The sequence below is a fragment of the Mastigoproctus giganteus genome, chromosome 8, assembly GCF_048544385.1.
Source record: "Mastigoproctus giganteus isolate SK-2022 chromosome 8, ASM4854438v1, whole genome shotgun sequence".
NCBI classification, from domain to species: Eukaryota; Metazoa; Arthropoda; class Arachnida; order Uropygi; family Thelyphonidae; genus Mastigoproctus; species Mastigoproctus giganteus.
The window spans coordinates 136,544,626-136,567,759 of NC_143582.1; the positions used below are offsets into that span (position 1 = coordinate 136,544,626).

General features: G+C 37.7%; 1 protein-coding gene across 1 annotated transcript in view; it reads right to left on the reverse strand.

Annotated features, from left to right (window-relative positions):
• The window catches only part of LOC150081842 (serine/threonine-protein kinase Tao-like), a 319,424-nt gene that overhangs the window by 175,161 nt on the left and 121,129 nt on the right, over positions 1–23,134 (reverse strand). The window contains exon 4 of the mRNA XM_090378937.1: positions 11,692–11,889. Coding sequence (XP_090235063.1) covers positions 11,692–11,889 — 198 coding nt within the window. The remainder of the gene's footprint in view (positions 1–11,691; positions 11,890–23,134) is intronic.

Consider the following 23,134-nt stretch of genomic DNA (forward strand, 5'->3'; position numbering starts at 1 on the left):
TGATCTACAATCACCAAAATGTTCCCTTTTTTTGAAGTCTGCCACATCTCGATAATCAAGGGTATTAATATGTATACAAATTAATAAATTGTAAAAATTAAAAACTGCTGACACATTGTCATTGCCAGATAAAATAAGGCTCAACCAGATAGTTAAAAGCAGTAAAACATTTTGTGGTGTCACAAAATTCAAACAAGAGGAGGGGTCATCAACCCTCAGCCAAAAGGAATGTGTCAGGTGACTGTCCTTGCAAACCAAGCAGCAACAACATCCTCTTTATGTTTTCTGAACAGGCTACAGAGCGATGTTTCAATTATAGGCTTTATCTAACGATATTTTGTTGTCTGTTCATTCCATGAATTCTGCAATTGGGAGTATATCTTATTGTGTATTATTTGCCTCCATCTGTACAGGGTATTAAAGCAGAGATTATTTGTAGGGAATACTGATCCGCTGCAGTATCAGACGAACCATTTCCCCCTAATCTCAATTTGACTAGGAATCCAGTAGAAACAAATATCACAATTATGTTAAAAGAGAGGCTATCTTCTGCATCTGATACAGGACTGATAAACAGTGTGTCACACCACTGATGTGGCGTAATATGCTCAAAGAGTCAGTATATAATAGTCAGTACAATAAGCTACTGGTATCGGCAAACCTTATGTAATCCAAGGCCAACTCCATAGTGTGCAGCTCTGCAGTGTATATGCTGCATTCAGAAGAATCTGCTCAGATACTGTAGTGTCTGGAAAGACAGAAGCAGATCCCACACAATTCTGACTTTGAGTCATCTGTGTAAACTAGCAAGAAGTCAATATTCAGCTCGATGTACTAAATAGAGGTGTAGGTAGACATAAGATGGAGTATCAATTGTTAAGCAAAGAGCCACATGCTGGCACATAATATGCCAATGTGAAAGGGTTTCCCATGATGACTGGGCAATCTTACCTATTCTTATATGTAAATGTTGAAATAACTCTCGGACAATGTATGCCAAAGGGACAATTGGCAGCCTTACAGGCGTTATAAAAGTTTTCCTATTGTGGTTCAAAACAGACGTTCGCATAGGATGATCTGATAGGAATTTCAATTTACAAGCATACTGTAGAGAGACAACCACTTCAAAGTGATAGTGATGGTTCATTTGCTTCCATATGTAGGCTATAGAGAGGAGATGTTTGAAATGCTCTGGAAGCAATGCAGAATGCACATACTGGAGACAATCTAATTTTGATTGCACAAGTGCATAATATACAAGTAAAAGGTGAATTGGTCTGCACCTCATGAAAGTATATTCAAACATATTATGCCCTTTATATGAGCTGATGTGAACGTTTGAAGGAAATTCAGGTTTTTTATCAAAAGTCCTAAGAAGTGTGTCTGGCACTACCAGAATGAAATTTTGTTCCAGCCTTAATTCAGGTTCAGGATGAAGATTACACTTAGGACAAAGATGAATGGCAATGATCTTTTGCAGTTGGAACCTGAATCCATTAGCAAGTGCACAGGAGTTAAGTCACCAATGGCATGTTGCAATACAATTGTCTTTCAATAACCCTCACGTTGCGTGATTGAGAAAATATACTAAAGTCATGAACATAGATGGCACTGTTTACAGCTGTAGAAAGTTTTTCTGCCCTTTTTCTGTGATGGAATTCACTTTGGTGGCAAAAAGTGTAACACTTAAAACTAATTCTTGTAGTACTCCCTCCTCTTGGCAAAAGGGGCAAGAGAGGGTGCATCCTACATAAACTCAGAAAGACAAAAAAAAATTCTTAACAAAAACTACAGGGAGATGATTCTAAGACAAAGACTAAAAAAGTCTTTTAAAATACCAAATCCCCAAGTTGCACCATATGCTTTCTTGGTGTCAAAGAAGGCTGATACCAGGTGCTTTCATTTTAGGAAAACTGGATGGATGTTTCCATTCTAATTAAGTGGACCAGAGTGGGAAGCCACACTGCATGCTGAAGAATAAGTCATTTGATTTTATATATATCATATAAGACTAGCATTTACCATTCTCTCCATGATTTTGCACAAACAGCTAATCAGTGTGACAGGTCAATAGTTGTTGGAATTTTAGGATCATTTCCTGGCTTAGCAAAAGGAAAAACAGTTCCTTTGTGCCAAGCATCTGGATACTGCTCTTAAAGAACAATTCTGTTTTGCAGAAAGAGCAGGTGATGCATAGATTTTGGAAAAAGGTACTGAATCATTTCTAGTTCTTATAACTACTAGAAATGGCCCATTTTAATGATAAAGACCCTTTCATGTGAAATTAAGAGCCCGTTTATCATTTTTGTTTCAGCAGCAGGAATTCTGGGGAGTAAGATATTGCAGAAATGATATAAATGTTTCCCCAAGAGCACTGGCTATAGGCTGACCCTGCATAGAGTATCCATTATACTCTAGGATTGGCAAAGAGTGAAATATGTATCTTCCCTTCAATTTGCAGGATTTTATCCCAGGCCATATTAGTGTTGGTTGACTGGGTAATTGATGATGTAAAACGGATTCATAATTCCTTTCAACTTGAGAGGGTGAATGTAGGTACATTTAAAGGATATTAGTTATGACATGATATTGTCAGAATATAACTGAAGCTTTGTTTTGAGCTTGCCATTTTTGCTGCTATGGATTATACAATGGATTGGGAAATGGTGAAAAGTGGATAGATGTCTGTGGAATGGCAATTGTAGCTGCATGAACAATATTTTCTGTGATGTACATCACTGCATCAGTGATGTACACCACAGAAAAGTCACAGGCATGTGACTAACTGACTAGTGATGTTAAACTTTATGTTTAAAAAGTTTTCTCCTTCACCTCCTAATTAAGAAGAAAGTGAAGAGGGGGAGCAAATGGAAAATCAATGACAGAAAACATACTGATAGACATGTGGAAGACATTAGTTCCAAGGTTTAGAGGGAGGATGTTATGCCAGTGGGAAATGCTCTTTGACATGTCCCCTTCAAATTAATGTCAATACTATCCCACACAGGTTGTTATATCTACCAAAATACCCAAGAAGTACGATTGGAGAAGGAACTGAAAAATAAGATCGACATGGGCTATTGGAGTGGCATGCCAGTCCAACCCCCAATAGCTACCCACATGCAGTATTTGCATTTGACAATGTTAAAACTTCAGTTGCCGCTTCTCAGCCTATCTTTTCCAGATCCTTCTGCAGCAGCATTCCGTCATTACAGTTATTAACAACCCTACCAACCTTAGTATCATCATAAAACTCTGACATTAAGCTTGATATATCTTCATCAATATTACTGATAAATGTACAAAGCAAAAAGAGTCAAACAACGAACTCAGCGGGACACCACTAATAACATTAGTCCATGAAGAGCAGTGTCCACTGATAACCACCTGTCTTCTCCCACTCAACCATCCTTTTATCCATCATAGCAACTTGCCATTAATGCAGTACAGTTACAATTTGTACAGCAGTTGGGCATGTGCAACATTATCAAAAGCTTTCCTGAAATCGAAGTAATAATATCAAAATTATTTTTTTCATCCGGTTCCTTTGTGACCACGTCACAGTATCCAATCAAATTGGTCAGACAAGACTTCCCCATAACAAACCCATGCTGTGGCTGAATTATTACTGCAGTCTTGTCAAGATGATCGTGCAATGCTTCTTTAACAAGTGACTTCATTATTTTCCCTGGAACAGAAGTTAAATTAAAAGGTCTGTAATTACCCGTGTCACACTTTGTGAATTAGGGACACATTGGCACATCTCAAGTCCATGGGGACCTTCCCTGAGTCCAAGGAAGCTTTCATAATTATGGCTAAGGGATTGCTTACTTCCTTTGCTGCCTCCTTTAAGATAACTAGATAGATCCCATCCATCCCAGGTGCCTTCGTTATGTTTAACTTCAACAATTTCTATTTCACTTTGCTGCTCTCAGTTACTACAAAATCACTTAGCTCCCTGTTAGAATTTGATAAACATCTGGATTTCTCCTCCTTGAATAACTCCTCGTGTGTATGTAGATGGAAAATATTGATTTAGTTTGGCAGCTACCTGAGAACGAACATCTACAGTCAAATCATTGATATCAAGTGGACCAATATGATTTATCTCCTTTCTTTTAGAGTTTGTTTGTTTGTTATTTGGTTTTTAGCAGCATTAGCCATATTGCTCCATGATATGCGGTGGTCATTCCCTGACCTTTCCGCATCCTCCATATTTGGTGGTGACAGGCTTGAACCCCGGTCTAACCAAGAAGCATGTGCTACGCACTGCTGCTCCTTCCCACCTGGTTACGGAGGCACCTTTAGAGTTTATATAAGTAAAGAAGTCTTTGTTGTTTTTCTTTGCATCCTTTGCCAAAGGTTTCTAAAAATTTTTCCTAACCTCCTTTGTGACTTGATTACAGACTAGCTTGTATCTACCATAGGCTTCTGCAATGGCGGATTACCCATTAAGGCAATGAAGCATGTGCCTAGGGGGGCCCCCAAGCCAAAACATTTTCCTATAGTGTTCTAAAATAGATGTTTTTAGTAAACATCATAAAACTCTTAATTTAAGGAAAAATTTAAGCAAAAAATTCAAAAGTACAAAATTTCATTTATTTGCCACCTAACTTTTATTTATTTTTTATTCTTTTTTTTTATTATTATTATTATTTGGGGGGGGGGCAAATATAATTTGCCTAGGGGCCCCAACTATCCTTAATCTGCCACTGGACTTCTGTGTTGCCTGTAATTTATGTGCATCCCATGCAATTTACTTCTCTGCCACGGGTCTCATTAGTTCATCTGACACCCATTTGGGCCTAAACCTAGAACAGTATTTCTTAGTTTGGAACAATAAGCCTAGTAGCTTCCAAGATTACTTCCTTCAATGCTTCCAATTTAAAATTTGCTGTTGGTAACATCATAAGTTAGTTCCACTGTATAGAACCAAAAAAAATCTCTGCGACCACTGTAGTTCACCTTTACGAAAGCAAAAACCCTTCCCTTTACCCCTGATGGTAGTTACCTCTTTGAGTAAATCCCACTTAAGCACACTGATCACTGTCCACCCAGTGGTTCCTTTATCTGTAAATTCTTAATGCATGAAACGATAAAAACAATCATCCAATAAATCCACAAAAGGCTTGCTAGTATGTGAGTGACCAACCCACAAGTTCCAGTCTATATCTGGGAAATTAAAATCCCCCATTATAAGGCAATCTGATTTACTGGCCAACTCTATTTCGCTGTATAATTGTTCATTGTACTGATCAGAGACATTAGGCCTATAACAAACTTGTACCCTTATTTTTGTTTTTCCAGTGCTTATGTCACACCACAGTGACTCAACATTGCTCTTTCCATCTATATCAACTGGATGCACTTAGATTTTTTTGTGTGTTTCTTAACTAACATAATCCCTCCTCTCTTTCTATCCTTTCTGTACATATTGTACTCCCTAAATTCCAATTCTCCACTCCTTATATCTGTGTGACACCATGACTCAGATATCCCAACAAAATCCACCTTTGATGTCTTGACCAGCACTTCAAATTCATCAAATTTATTTACAATATTCCTAGCATTGGGGTACAGTCAGTCCTCGTATAGCACGATAGTTGCGTTCCTAGAAACCCTTGAGCAATGCAAAATCGTGCAATATAAACAACAGGCCCTATGGGAAAAAGGGGTTGGGTGACGACCACCCAAGATATGAACCCACATTTGGTAATGTGTGTTCTTACACATTTGGTAATGTGTGTTCGTTTTTACGATTATTTATTGTGTTTGGTAATGTTTTGTAACCAAAACATTACCAAACAATAAATAATCGTAAAAAAATACTTACGCATTTTATAACGACTATTACGTAATAAAATATTGGTAATGCTTTTACTTCTATCGTAAGAAAACTTGTTTTTTGTTTGATTTTCTATCCGAACAGATGACAGCCGTTCCATCTCTTCCAATTGTTTGTGTCTTAATCTAATGGATTTTAATTACACTTTGAGTTGTTCCTGCTATGAAAGTTGTTTTTATTTTCTCAGCATTCTTTCTAATTCTCGGCGTTGCCTCATTTAGGTCTGTAGCACGTGCAATATCACATGGTCTTTCATTTCGCTCAAAGCGCTTCACAATTTCATATTTTTTTTCTATCGACAGAGGCGGACTGGCCATAAGCCTTACCGGGGAAACCCCGGTGGGATGGAGGCCAGTGTGATTTTGGCCATAAACCATAGTTACCATAGCCACTATAAATTTTCCCGGGTAAGAATTTTTGACCCAGTCCGCCTCTGTTTATCGATATTGCTTTTCTTTTTCTCTCTGAATCTGCAGTATCTTCACCAGGACGCTTCCTTTTCACATCTTTTAAGTATTTTACTCATTTTTAGGGAACAAAGCGCAATTACAAAACGAGGAGGCACGCTTGATACACATAAACAAAGCTGCGCGTGTGTGTAGCAACTGAAAAACAACACCGTAAAGGCTGAGATACACTATTAACACCTCACATTTTACTAAAGCACAATTCTAGGGGTTACTACCATAAAACAATAAAAACAATTTCCAGTTGCATTTCTGCTAGTGGAATCTGTTATAAACTGGTAGTAAACTCGATCTAATTGCATTTGCGATTATACCGATAGCTGGAATTGTGTTGGTTTTTACATTATTATGGTGAAATGTGTTTCCCCTTCACTGATATAAAAAACATAAATACATTTTCAGAATCTTCTCTTCATTCCTATTGTGTTGCGTTCGGTTGGGGTGATTCTGCGTTCGACTGCCATTTCTTGTAAACAAAGGCGAATCGTGCATAAGTGAATTCGGTTTGCGTTATATAAGATATCGTTACCCTATTTATAAATCGTGTATGATCAAATTTGTGTAGTGTAAACACGTGTTATACGAGGACTGACTGTACACGCAAGTATACATGCACCTGTTCTTACTCTTAGCCCATGTATTTACTTGTTTCATGACTCCTAGCAGTTCCTGAAATACACAGCAACTTGCTTTCCAGGCTTCCGCTCATTATAATAGAAGCAGTGCAAGAATCACTTCCACCTCCGACTTCATCTACTGTTACTCTATTACTCTGTGAATCCCCCAAGCTAGCAGTTTTCTGACCTACCTAACATTGCCTCGATAGCATCAGCAAATATTGTTGCACCTTTTTTATTTAAATGTATCCCATCTCTGTAGAAGCAATCTCTCCTGTTAACAAGCACAGACCATGCTGACAAAAATTCTACCCCACGAGCCTTGCACAATCTCTGCAGGGCTGAATTGATTGACAAGGCTGTCATCATATACTCCTATCTTATCTTGTCTGGGAAGGTTGTAGACACTTTCAATTTTAAACCTAACTTGCAATTGTTTTCAGCATTTACCTGTACTTCTTAAGTGAATCTGCAGATCTCCTACACTTAATGTTATTAGTGCCAACGTGTACAACGATATCACCTTTTGCTTCCTTCAAAAAGATGATATCCGCTCTACAACAATATCAACTTTTGCCCCCGGTAGACATACCCCAGTCCTATTCCACAATATATTTCCTGTTTTTATGAAAATTGAGTCAATGACAATAAGCTCTGACTTTGCCATGAATTTTCTTGATATTGCAGAATTCTAAATAAAAAGTACTGATCCTATTTAGAAGTAAACTGCTTTTTATTTATTTATTTATTTTTATGAAAACCCCAAACACGAGAGGTATTAGAACCTACAGTACTAGTACCGTGCTTGGGTTGGAGGTTGAGAAGAGGAAAGAAGATATTTGTTGACATTAGACTTGAACTTCTGTAGACTGTAATTTTCAGGAAATACGTATGACGGAAGGTTGTTCCAGGAAACGGTAGTTGAATGAATAAACGAATAAGATGAAAAGTTGGTTCTTTGAGTTTGAAGTTGGATAGTAAATGGATGTTGGCTGCTGGCAGCATGTGTTAGGACTGTTTTGAAAGAGAGGGAGGGGGAATTATAGAAGACAATTCAGAACAACTGTGCCCGTGGAAGTATCTTTAGAAAACGCATGCAGCAGAAACAGTTTGTCTATGAGACAGCAACTCTCATAGAGAGGAGTCATTAGTTAACGTAACCACCCCCTTCTGAATGGAATCTAGAAGCCTGAGAGAGGTTTTATGGGCACCGCCCCAGATGTGGGAACAATATATACCATGGTAGGCAGATTTGAGATTTGTACAATGTGCACAACTGTTTGGAAGAAAGGTAACGCTGAGAGGGAAAGAGAAAACCAAGTTTTTTAGATGCAGAGTAAGCAATATATGTGTAATGTGTTTGTGCCAAGAGAGATTAGAAGTCAGGATAATCCCCAAAACAGATAGATCATCTTGCCTAGAAATCGGAGTGTCAGCAAAGATAAGCACAGGAGCAGTAGAAGAATCCTTTTTTGCGAGATATAAGACAAGACTGAGTTTTAGAAGAATTGAACTTAACTAAGTTGTCTTTGCCCTATTGGAGAATTACCTGGAGATCAGCATTTAAGGAATTGGTAACGGATATTCAAGAAGTTGAAGCTGATTGAGTAGGGCAAAGTTTCTCAAAATGGAAAGTGGAATGCAATGTGCTATCATCAGCAAAACTATGGATAGGATATCCAGTCAATGGAAAAAGGTCATTAATATACAAGAGGAAAAGAGTGGGGAAAGAACTGAACCTTGGGGGACACCGGCATTAGTAGAGAAGTTAGAAGACAGAGCCATCTACCATTACCCTCAGTAAGTGACCAGTGAGAAACCTGGATATCCAATTAAAAAAACAGTTGGCAAACCATAAGATGGAAGCTTGTTTAGAAGACCTTTAAGCCAAACATGATCGAAAGACTTTAAGATGTCAAGAGCAACTGCTTGGGTTTCACCGAACTTTTCCATTGAAGTTGTCCATAAATGAGTAACATAAGCCAGGATATCACCAGTGGATCGACACTGAGGAATTCATTCTGGTGATCGTTGTCAGACGGAAGGTTTCTAGGTAGTTTAAGAGTTGGCGGTTAATTCATTTCTCCATTACTTTCGAAAGAGTAGAAGTAATTGCAATGGGATGATAATTGGATGGGAGGGAATTGTCACCCACTTTTAGGAATTGGCTGGACATGAGCAAATTTCCAAGTAGAAGAAAAAACAACTTTGGAATAAAAAGGTGAAAACAGGTGGCAGAGAACAGGAGTAAGTTCAGGAGCACAGGTTTTGAGAAATACCATCAGGACCTGGAGCTTTGTTAGCATCAAGATTCATCAAAATCCTTCTGACATTCTTTCGACGGAAGTCCACAAGAGCCATTGAATGGAGCGTGGTGGGAATGGTGGAAGGTGTTTTACCAAGATCATTAATACATGAGTGGGAAGAAAAATGGAATGCTAGCAGGTCAGCTTTATCCTTGCCTGAAGTGACAACAGAACCATCTGGTTTTGACAGAGGTGGGCAAAAGTTGTGGTCAATATCTTTGACATGAGACCAGAATGCTCGGCTACCATTAGGGCAAGAAGCAAGTTTTCTACTCCTAGCCTGTTCAAAATCTAGTTTGGACTGATTAATAACTGCTTTACAATTGTTGCAAGCTTTGGTGTAGGCAGAAAATGAAATTGTAGAATTAGAAACAAGCCAATAATGATATGCAATGTTCTTCTCTTGAACAGCCTTAGCACATTTATTGGAAAACCAAGGTTTAGATAGAGGACAAGATTTTAAAGTGGAGTGTGGAATAAAGGATTCTATTCTTACAAGAATAATTTCACTGACACGATCTGAGCAAATGTCGACATCACAAGTTTTGAAACAGTAATCCGACCAAGGAAGAGAAATCTCGTAGGTCATCCCATTTTGCATTTTTGTAATGCCAAACAACACTAGATTGGGAATAGCCATGAGATAAAGGCTCCATTGGAGAAGAGACAATCACCAAGTTGTGATCTGAGGTGCCTAATGGTACCCACTTTGACCGTGTAGTTAGAAGTGTTGTGAGGAAAAGATCAAGGATGTTGGCTGTATGGTTAGAATTGTCCGGTATTCTTGTAGGTAAATGAACAATCTGTGCAAGGTCATTAGTAATTGCAAAAGCCTCAGCATCTCAACCAGCTGGGTCAGTGTGACTAGAAAACGGAAGCCAGCTGGAGTTGTGAACATTAAAATGACCAAGGATCCTACCTCACTGCTTGGAAAGTTGGACTGGAGAAAGTCAAGTTGCAAAGAGAGGAAGCCAAAGAGCTCCAAGTGATTAGTGGAGTTGGGAGAACAGTAGAGACAACAGATGAATTTGACACAATGAGGTAGGAAGGTTTTAAGCCAGAAAAGTTCAAAAAGAGGAGATTCCAAATTATTAAGTCTCTGACAGGGAATATCGGAATGGACATATGCACAAGTACCACCTTTGAGGCGAAAGGAATCATACAGCAAATAATTTGGGCAACTGAGATGAGCAGTAGTTGAATCAACTGATAACTGAGATTCTGGCAGAAAAGGTACATGGGGTTTGGCAGACTGCAAGTGGAAATGGACATCGTTGAGATTAGAACTGAGACCACTTATATTTGTGAAATGAACTAGGAAGTGTTTGGGAGGTTTAGATCTTTTCACAGTTAAGCCTACTCTATTAGTTTGGCAATTCATGGTGTATTCAATAATAAGAAAAAGTGAGGGGGACATGCTGTATGAAGTAATGAAATTTTTTGATATGGCGTACACATGGTAAGAATATACCCATGATATATATCTGGCTTCGACAATGTCCCCAAGCATACACACTACTCGGACTCCCTCCAGTCACTATCTGGCAGAGTAGAGGTAGCAAGATTATACACCAGCTGATCCTCCTAAAGAGTTACCAATAGGTTAGGTCCAGTGTATACTAATCTGCGGCCAGCCTGTAAACACTGTTTTAGAACTGTACCCTTGAAATGTAAGGAAGATTGGATCACACCACGATGTTAATCATAACCTCAAAAGTCATCTGTCATACATGATGGAAGAAATGAGGAAGGGTTGACCAGAAATTAGCTCTCGAGACAACAAGGGTTTCACCACTTCAAGCCTCCAATAAGCAAAGTGGTGGCATTGCACTGGTGGATGGGAGTCATCTACCACCTAGTATTTCCTGGTAACACAGAGGGGTGGCAAGATAGTGCATATTTAAAGTATATGCCACTATCTAGACCTGGGTTTCATGCCTGTACTCTCATTAGTGGGCAGGTAAATTGTGAAGACCTAAACAACCCAGTGACCCAATATAAATCCACAGTGTGTGAGATGCAAGATGATGCACAGGTGATAGACATAATTCAGTTCAGACCAAAAGCCTGTTTATGTATGTAGCTGTGAGCAAACTGGGTTTGCTACTTACTGCACTGATCTCATTATGGAGGCATTTACCATGAGTTGCCTTGTATTGCACTATTCTGAATAAAAAGCACTGTTCAAATGGAGAACTATACAAAAAGACTCCAATCAGAGACAAAACCTGGCCCCGGGTAGTGACATAGGTTTTAAATAAAAAGCAGTATACTTCTCAATTGCAGCAGTGCATTTTATTTACAATCAAACACTTTCAAGGAAACACACGGCAAGTGTCTCTACAAAATGAGATTGAAATTACCAGTACATACACTGCAAACTACCTGCACAAAAATTTAATCCATAAGAGAACATGAAAAATTGATAGATTTGTATAAAGTAATATGCTACTTACTGATGGACTCACTCTAACACTACCCCGCTGATCTCTGAAAGAAGCAGGATAGTTATATGTAGAGTCATTTTCTGATGCTGGTGGAAGACTACTAGTGCTACTACTATGGCTTCCAGCACTGACACCTCCACTGTGTTGGCTGTGAGTACTAGCAATACTATTGCTCTTACTACTATCACCACCTAATTGGTCATCTTCCTATTAAAGAAGAATAAGAGTAATTGTGAAATATATCTTAATCTCAGTTCAAAACTAATTATAATTATAAGACAACTGTACACACTTTCATGAACACCAAATTTATACATTATGCTTAACCTTTTGTTTTGGTCAACCTGAATTTAGCCAGTTAATTTTTTACAATAAATTAATGTATGGGACTTTTTGGCCAATTGCCTTAAGTTATGTGATTTTACTATTCAAACAGACAATGCTTATAATATCTAGACAGAACTCACCTCCAAATATTCTAAATATCAGAAATATTGGCTGCAGACATTAATTTTTCACTTAAAATCTCTCCTTCCCAAATTACACTAACATGTTTGTTAGTGTAATTCTGGAAGATATCTGAGACTGATATTTGAGAGCCTATTCAATGTCATGGTCATGTAATTACAGAATGTTGAGAAATAATATTCCAGAAATCTGTAAATAACAGTTGAAAGTAAAACTTTGGGATTCATAGCTAAAAATGAACACATTTTTGTGCTGAAAATCAGAAATAAAATCTTGAAATTTTACAAAAAGTTTATTCATGTACATAAACTAAAATTAACATAAGCATCAAAGAGCAAATAAAATGGTGTGGAAAGTCTATAAATAAAAACCAAGAATCATTGAAAAAAGTTCCAATCAGTGTGCTAATGTTTAGAGTACTTATTCATTTCATTAGCCTTTACTTTTATGGCAATTGTTTATTGACTGCTTAAATGACTACCGATTTGAGTTATGGCAGAGCAGTTGAGTGCCCTGTGAACTCATATGCATGCTCAGAGTAAATGGGTTAAAATATATAAATTAAGTTCCCCAGACTCCCTGAGGGTTCACACTGGTCACATTGTTTATTATATTTATCCATGATACTGGGGAAGACAGAGGAGGCTTAATATCTAGGTACATCCTGCCAGCCTTTGTATATGATACAAAGGCTCTGCAGGATGCTTAATGACAGTAATCAGGGAATGCTACTGCAAAAAGATATAGAAAATTTGGACACATGGACTGAGGTGGCAACTGAAGTTTAACATTGGCAAATGCAAGGTGGTGCATATGAGTAGCAAAAACCCCAAAATCACATACTGTCTGGTACCAAATTCAGTAGTGGAAAATGATAAAAACAGGCGTAAATTGAGCAGTCAGGCATGATATTTTCTGAGCAGTACAGACAGTTAAAGGTGTTTCATCAATCACATACAGGATTTTTGGCAGCATGGATAAGGAATTGATTATATTGTTGTACAAGGCAATGGTTGGGCCAATGTTCAGAACTGCACACAGGTCTGGAGGCTTCATTTTATGATGGATGTAGATCTGTTGGAAAAGGTGCAGAGAAGAGCAATGAGGAACAAAATGGTGATCTTCACAAGAAAGTCTTCATTTGTGCAAACTGCAGCATCTGGAGGCATCCACTCTCTTGTTGACTACACATGATTGGGCATAAATTTAAACTGAGGAAGGATGGTTTGCAGGATAGATATGTGGAAAACTGCCTTACTGCCAACAATCAACTACCTTTCAGCCAGAGGGTAGTTGATTGTTGGGAAAACTTTCGTCTGGCATTGTGGAATGGTGGATAATTTGATTGAACTAAAGATAGAAGTAGATGAACTATTAAAAAGGGTGTATAAGGTGATGTGGGAAGTTGTTTCCCACATCACCTTATATCCCCCCTTTTTTTCTTCTTTTGCCGATGCTGTATAAGATTGCTTTCTTGTATTATCTGTCACCATTAATACTACCTCAGCAATGGAATCCACAAGCTTGGCCTCTGCAAAATAGCAGTTAATCAATTAAAAATTTGAAATTTTTTCTGCCTTCCTAAACATATCCAAACTTTTACGTCATCAGCTTTTAGAGGCTTTTGCAGAGTAACAGCAGAATCTGTAAAGTGACTGGTATGCTCTTTACAACTAAAAGGGAGAATTTGAAAAGTAGCGAGGCATCTTGCCCATACTGTGAAGTTTCATATTACGCAATACAGTATTTGTTTTCAATTCAGAGTTGCACACATTTCTTCTCCTATTAATTATATAAACATCTACCATCTTAGAAATTGTTTTGAAAGGGTTATTGTTTTTGTATAAATAAAGGTGGGAATATGAAATGCATTATACACTAAAGATACTCTGTGGGAGCAGGAGACATGTTTCAAATTTAATGCACTTAATAGAGAACCAAATTTGAAATAAATTTTGGAAAAATTTGAAAATGAATGTAAATGGTAGGTATCAACATATATATATTTTTTTTTTCTTCAATTAAAAAGTATTCATCTTTATTATGAACAGTGATATTGGCAAACAGGATTTAAAAAAAAAAACTTTTTTTACCCAGAAATTGATGAAAATAGCACCTGCAAAATGTCAGGCTACTTGTCACAAACTGTGATACTACCGCCACTGGATTAGGAAACAAAGGATCATGTATGTGGACACGAATTTTACTCAATGAGAGATCAAACTGGTAAGCTGCACCAAAAGAGTATGGGCCCACTGTTATAGTGCTTCTGCTTGTAAACTGGCTTGTTAAGATCACCATGCCTTTGGTATGAACCAAATTCATACCAAATGGGGGGGGGTCAAGGTCACTATCAAGGCTTACTTTTTCTCACCTTATTTTATGAAGTGGGTATGAACAGTAAATGACCATGAACCACCTACTATTTTCCTCCTCCTCATTATAGCACAGAACACTTTTCAAATGATGGAATACACGTTGATAGAACAGGTATAAGCATATTTGCTATTGAGTCAAAGATAAGTATTTCAGAAAACTGTTAGCTTGGCGGGGGGGGGGGAAGTGATGCAGTAATGGCAGATGTAGATAACATTCTCGTACTGGTTTGAACAGTTCTTTGGGATACATTCCAAGTTGGAAATCAAATGGGGAAGTACAGGACCTGGTGAGGGAGGAGAATTCAAATAGTGATAATGCAGTAAAAACAAGAATTGAATGTATGGCCATGCAGCTATGGGAAAGTTGTAGTAGTAGGGAATAACTAAACAATTATGGAAAGAGTACTGAAACTAACATAGATCCAAACAGAAAATTCCTGAAGGCAGTACTGCTACAAGCAACTACAATGGATACCACTCATTGATCACTAAGGTTATTGTTAATCAGTTAAACTGATTAACAATAACAAAAGAAACAAGAATGCAGGCTGTTTAATCATTGTTTATTGATGCAGACCAGAAATATGTACATAAGACAGAAATGGACAGAAGAGAAAACATTAAAATCAGGCAATAGAAAATATTTTAATTTGACTGTCCATTCACTATTTCTTTCAGAAAGTTATCAATAAAAATGAAACTGTCAATTTTTCTGGAAATCCATACGAACCATTAAAAACAAATAAATGTTTAACTGTCGATAACCTTGCTCAGCTGCTAATAAATTGAATAGATATTTTGCATCTACATTTGCACATGAGGAATTTTTAGGGATTTGAAGCAAGAGGAAAGTGCAAATGAACTTGTTGAAGCTAAACTTAAAAAAGGCACCAATATAGATGGGATACATGCAGTTATATTAAGGGAGAGAGCAAAAAAGTAAGTAAATCATGAAGTTCTTTAGCCATGATTATGAGAGCATCCATGGATTCAGAGGAGGTCCCTACAGATTGGAGATGAGCAAATGTATCCCCAAATCACAAAGGGGGATCAAATGGTGAAATGAGTAATTACTGACCCGTAAGCATGACCTCTGTTCAGGTAAAATTAAGGATTCAGTGGTTAGAGGAGTAAAGCAGGATCATCTAGAGAGGAATGTAGTCATATTGCAATCACAGCATGGATTTGTTAAGACTAGATGCAAAAAATAATTTTCACATCACATACTTAGATTTCAGAAAGCTTTTGATCCTGTTGCACATAAAAGACTGCTGTACAAACTAGGGCAGTGTCATTAGTGGTAAGTTATTGGGCTTAATGTCTAATTTTACAAATATAAAGGTTGGTAGAGTGATTAATGGCAGTAATCAGAGTATGCTACTGCAAGAGAACCTAGAAAAATTGTGCAGATGGGCTGAGAGTTGGCAACTGAAGTTTAACACTTAAAAATGCAAGGTACTAGTGCATATGGGTAACAGCAATCCCAGAATATCATATCAACTATGTAGTATGTTATTACACTCACAATAGTGAGAATGAAAAAGACCTGTGTGTAATCATGCACACAGACATGAAGTTCTATGAGCAAGCAGACAAAATGCTATAACAGTTCATGGGATTTTTCAATAATATACAAGAATTTTGCCAGCAGGGATAAGGAAGTTTATTAGCACAAGGGATATTATGGCTATAATGAACCTGTTACTGTGGAATGATACAAAAACAGATTTAAAAGCGAGTATAGGTTGATAATTGTAAGATATCTGAAAAATTCTTTTAAACCAGTGTCACTCCAATGATAAAGATGTCATCTGGCAGATGGCAGTAAATGCATTTCATAAGAATTGCCTTACAGCAAGCGCACAGCGTAAGCAGCAATGTCGCATACCGCCCCCCCCCCAACAGTAAAATAGATGTGTTATGTGACTATGCCCAACTCATGCTAGGGACAGCACAACTTCTTCATGCTGGCTTAACTGAAACTTGGATATCCATAGCTGTTGAGTCTACTTTATTTGAAAAAGCTTATTGGGTTTGGACATTGCCATCTTTTGATCCACTGTTTAAAACATATTGGTTGTATGACTGGTTTATAATCAGTAAACGAAATCTGAATAGAGTTAGTATCAGAATGGCATTTGCTTGATCTGCACATTCAGTTCCTGACATTCCAGCATGACTAGGAATCCAACAGAATTTTAAGATGTGTTTATTTTGATTGAGGAGAATTAGCAAACATCTAATTTGTTTCAACAGTCAATGAGAAATTCGGGAGATATTTTCAGCATTAACACTGCACTCTGGGCCCTTAATGGGCTTTTTTTACTCCGTGGCTGAGTGAGTCGGTCTCAGGCATAGATAGCAAGGTCCCCCCCCCCCCGAAACTGGGGTTTTTCGTCCAGCAAACAGAAAAATTGACCATAGAACACATGCAATTAAGACATTGGCAGATGAATTTAATTATTCGGGTGGCCTAAATATAATAGTTTGCACTTTGGGCCTGCTGAAAATATCTCCAAAATTTCTTATCCACTTTCGAAACAAATTAGATGTTTGCTAATTTGGGAGATGTTATGTTATTGTTATTTGGTTTTTAGGAGCATTAGCAACTAAAGCCATATTGCTCAGGGATGCGGTGGTCATTCCCTGACCTTTACGCATCCTCCGTATTTGGTGGTGACAGGTTCGAACCCCAGTCTAATCAAGAAGCATGTGCTACACACTGCTGCTCCTTCCCACCTGGCTACAGAGGTGCCCAATTTGGGAGATATTTTTAGCATTACCACTGCACTTTTGGTTGAGAGGATGATGTGGTCACGGAACTGTATGGTTGCATCTGCACGAAGCTCCACTTGATGTAAACGTCGGATGGCGATAGACGGCGATCTTCGATTTATTCAAGTATTACAACATGGATTTTTCAGGTTTGAAGAGTATCACAGATGAAGGTAAGTAAATTAGGTCGGGTAAGAATAGTTTTTGTGACTGAATTTGCCTATTTTTGCTCTTTTGAGTGTTTTTTTGCTCAGCGCGATCGCTGCAACACCCACTGGCATCGCCAGTGGGTGTTGCAGCGATGCCATCGCCAGCGAACCCACTGGCATCGCCACTGATTGGAATACATTTCAAAAGTCCAAAAATTTTGAATATATTATACTTCAAACTTCTTGTGATACGGTTATTTTGTATGGAAAATATAATGCTAGTGACGGAATTAAATCATACTTAGTTTATAAGAGAGTTTTGTCTACTGGCGTTTCCCGCCAAAACTCGAAAATCACGATTTTTGACTTCTAGTGGGCCTATGCTGGAAATAAGTACAGTACTGTACTCCAAACCACTACTTAAAACGTCAGTAATTGACTTATTGCTACGAAAATGAATTTAATTCAGAAATTATGGCTGAAAAATCAAATAATGACAAAATTATGAATAATGACTTAAAAGACTCCTTCGAAAACGAAGCTAGAGTGCTCAGGGAGAAAGTTCCTATTAATGAGGAAAATGGTAATGAACTGGATAGCTGGCCTACTCAGTATTAAGAAGAGCAGGAAAGGGAAAAAAAACAAGAAACTATAGAAATTCCAGATATGCAACAAAAGACAGAAGAACTGAAACTAGATTACTTAACAAATTTGACTGACCCTATCAAACAGGAAAAGAAAACCAGAGTGTATCTAGAAGAATATATGCACAAGGAAACCAACAGGATTACTTCTGCAATTTGGCTGCAGATAGTGAACTGTTGGTCACTACTTGAGCAGCACCTGATTGAATTAAACACAGAAGTGTTAAAATCAAAATTAGAGATTACAACTGAGGAGAAGAACTATAAAACAATGAACACATTAACCTATGCCCAATGTGCAAAGGTTAATGGCAAACAGGACATAACTAGAGCAAAACAAATAGCTACTAAGCAACCTAATATAAACAAAGAAAGCAACATTATTATTCTGAAAGCAAAAAGTGACTCTACCCATAAAACCAGTGAGGCAGTTAAGGACACATTGGTAACAAAGTTGAGGCCTCATCTGAGCGAAATAAAGATAAACAACAGGCAGAAAATCAGGAATAATGGAGTCCTGATCAAGGTAGCAAGCAAAGAAGATCTAAGAAAAATAGAAAACCATCCTGAGGTGAAAAAACTGGGCTTGCTCCATGAAAAACCAAAAGGGGGAAAACCCAAATATTAAAATCTTTGATGTACCTGTGCCAGTAATAGAAAAAGAATTCATGATGGACATCTACTTCAAAAACTTTAACAATGAAATGACAATAGATGAATTTGCTGCTGAGTTCCTGCTGAAAAGAGCAACAAAAAACAAAATGAATGGACAGCTCAACATACCTCTCTTGGTAAGAGGACCCTTCATCCCCTCACCAATCTTGCTGTCCTTCTCTGTACATGCTCAAGCAAATCTACATCCTTCGTAAAATGATGCTTCCAGACCTGTACGCAGTACTCGAGGCATGGCCTGACCATTACCTTATACAAAGGGATAATCAACTTTTTTTCTGCTAGCAAAATTCTGCATATCATTGACAAAAACCCATGACATGCTCTTGCAGTCTGTCTGTATTGTTCAGAAAATTTCATATCTGACTGCACAATTACTCCCAGGTCTTTCATTTTCTACCACCCTAAGTGTAGTACCACACAGTTGGTACATTCATCTGGGGAATATTTCTACCCATATGCAGTACTTTGCATTTGTCAATGTTACACTTGAGTTGCCACTTCTCAGCCCATCTGCCCAAAGTTTCTAGATCCTGTTGCAGTAGCACTACCATTACTTCATTAACAACCTTGCCAACCTTTGTATCATCTGCAAACTTCAGCACTAAGCCTGATATACCTTCATCAATATCATTGATAAATATACAGAACAGCAGTAGGCCAGCACTTTGGGAACACTAATAAATGTTGATGCAGTGAACATGTGGACATGCATAAAGAGATTTCTGATATGGTATGCAATGATTAAGCTACTTTGAAATTCTTTCTAAGTGCCTTGCCACAGATTATTTTGCTTGTGTCTGTGATATCAGTTGCATTGCTTATACACTATTAAAAGCTATTCCTGCATTACCTGTCTTATTTGCTCCTTTTGGTACGTTAGGAGAGGGTTGCATATACCTTTTATTAGAGTAGGGTGTATATATATATATATATATATACACAAAGGGTACTAGGAAAGTTTTCCAATACAGCTTTGTTTATTTAATTTTTTCAAAGTAATTTCCTCTACATTCAATACACCTCTCCATCCTCCGAAACCAATCTTTAAACCAGTTCTGCCAAGTTTCACTAGGGAGTAAAGCACACTCGTTGTCCCAAGCCCGTAGAAGGTCCTCATCACTGGAAAACCGCCTCCCTTTTAGCTTCATTTTCACATGCGGGAACAGTGCAAAGTCGCAGGGAGCAAGGTCTGGACTGTAGGGAGGGTGCTCGAGAAGTTTCAGTCCTGTCGTGGTCATATTCGGTGCAGGCTTTGGCGCGGTGAGCTGGAGCATTTTCGTGATGGAGGTACCAGGTGTCCATTCTTGACTTTGGCCGCAGGTTCTTCATAGATCCAATGACTTTAGGCAGGCATTGTTCAGTATACCACTTAGCTGTGACTGTCTTCTGCATGTCCAAAACGACACGTTCCACAATTCCACTCGATTTGAAAAATACAGCTATCATTTTCTTCTTTACAGATCGGGATTTTCTGACAATTACGGGTGTGTCGTCATCATCAAAGACCCAAACTTTGTTTTGAGCCTTGGTCGGCAGATCGTAATAGTACAGCCAAGTCTCGTCACCTGTGACGATGTTGTTCACATACTGAGATTGTCCCTTATCAAACTTTTTTAACATCTCCCGGCACCAAGTCACACGTCGTGTCATCTGCTCTTCAGTCAGTTGATGCGGCACCCAGAGAGAACAAAGTTTCTTCACGTGCAAATGATCTTGCAGAATCGAACTAATTGCTGGTGCATTTAGGCCAAAAGTATCCTCTATCTGTTGGTAGGTCACTCGCCTGTTTTCGTCAAGCATTTTCCTCACAGCAGTAACGTTTTCCTCCGTAACTGACGTTCGTGGCCTTCCCGGCCTCTCAGAATCCTCCAGAGTGAAATTTCCCCTTTGGAATTCTCTATACCACCTGAATATCGTTGTACGATGTGGACAATCATCATCTAGTGCAAGAGTCATTTCTTCTAAGCACTGGTCTATGGTTAAACCAGGCACGAAATTATACCGCAAAACTGTCCTTATCTCATTTCGTGACCACGATGCCATCGCAAGCACTTGACACTCTCACTACTAATGAATAACTGAGCCCATCGACTTGGCGCGGCGGCTACTATGCACGTATGAACATGTCTCAACATGCAGCAACAAGCAGCTTCCTGTGATTCATTGTTGCGTCATATTGCAAAACTTTCCTAGTACCCTTTGTATATGTGCACACAAAGGGAGGATTTATAGGAAGAAATCTATATTTCATCCACTGGCCATTTTTCTGTTGGGAGGTGTTATTCATGTTGCATATGTGCGATTACATACATGTACTATTCTTTTTTCTCTCTCTCTCTCTGTTAGAGTATGAACATTGAATATGTAAATGTGAACTAGCATATATTTTAATAAATATAGTACAGCTCCTTGATTTCACATTTGATATTGCAACTAAGATGGAAAGATGTTTTAATTATATTAGTTGTTGACATTGTCTTATATTCTCTTAACTTTTTTTTTTTTTTTTTTTTCAGATTCAACAAGGAGATTAAATTAAATATGCGGTTAAGATAGAAGTGAATGTACATAAAGTTATGTCAAACAGTAACCATGAATTTCATCACAGCTCCACAGCCAAAGGATGACATCAAATGCAAGTGATGAGAAAATTTTTTCCAATGACATAAAATAACAGAAGCACAGGAAAATTCAATATCTCAGTTTAAAAACAAGGAAACCTTCATTATCCTAAAAGAAATTGAAAAACAGATTTACAGAAACCCATTCCCCAAAGTTAAGTGAATAAAAAAGAGATAAATTTCGCAGTATCCAGATACATTTCAAAGGTGGGATTCGAGTTGAGATATATCCAAGTCAGCCAGAAGTAAACTTGTCAGTTTATACTCTGAAGAAATCCTTTTCTTGTGGATTTTGTGATAAGGCATTTACAAGATCAGGTGCTTTAAAACATCTTTATATTCACAAACAGAAGGGATGAAACAGTTCATTTGTGAAATATGTTGCAAACCATTTTCAAGATCAAAATACCTAAGACAACAACAACAACAAGAAAGAAGTTTTCCTTGTGAAATATGTGGCAAGTCATTTTCCCACATGTTTTATTTGAAACGACACTTAACAATTCACAATCACAAGAAATCCTTCACTTTTGAAATATGTGGAAAGGCATTTTCCCAGTCAGGTCATTTGAAAGAACATCCGTTAGTTCACACACATGAAAAACCATTCTCTTGTGAAACATGCGGCAAAGCTTTTTCATGTTCAAGTAGTCTTAAAAAACATTTTCTAGTTCACACTCAGGAAAACCCTTCACTTGTGAAGTATGTGGAAATTCATTTTCAGAGTCAAGTCGTTTGAAAGTACATTTGTTAGTTCACACACAGGAAAAACCGTTCTCTTGTGAAATATGTGGTAAGGCATTTTCACAGTCAGGTCATTTGAAGAAACATTTATTAGTTCACACTCAGTTAAAACCCTTCACTTGTGAAGTATGTGGGAAGGCATTTTCACAGTCATTTTCACAGGCATCTGTTAGTTCACACACAGGAAAAGCCATTCTGTTGTGAAACATGCGGTAAAGCTTTTTCATTTTTAAGTAGTCTTAAAAGACATTTTCTAGTTCACACTCAGGAAAAACCCTTCACTTGTGAAGTATGTGGGAAGGCATTTTCACAGTCAGATATATTGAAAAGCATCTGTTCACACACAGGAAAGACCATTGTCTTGTGAAATATGCTGTAAGGTATTTTTACAGCCAGATATATTGAAAAAGCATTGGTTGGTTCACGCACAGGAAAGACCACTTTAAGTAATCTTAAGACATTTTCTAGTTCATACTCAGTTAAAACCCTTCACTTGTGAAGTACGTGGGATGGCATTTTCACAGTCAGGTTATTTGAAAAAACTTCTATTAGTTCATTCCAAGGAGAAACCATTCATTTGTAACATATGTGGCAAGTGTGGAAATACAGTATGTGACAAGGCATTTTTAAGAATTTAATCTAAAATCAGATTTATTGGTTTATATACATGAGAAAATAATTTGTAAAATATGTAAAAGGTACCCAAAAAGTCGTCTATTACTCTACTTGTTATTAACCACATCTTAAAAAAATGTGACAATAAGGCAAAGTAAATTTGAAAATGGGCAAATCTGGTAATGCATGTGTTAGCAATAATGTTCAGTAATATTGCATCCATCCCAAGTGAAACTTGTCATAAGGCACCTTGAATAAACATTTATCTAAATAAATAAATATCTTTGTATTAGTCCCTCATTTTAGCAATATATGAGATAATGCAGTTTGACACATACATTCACTCAAATGTTGCAGATCTATCTCAAATCTATGTATATTAA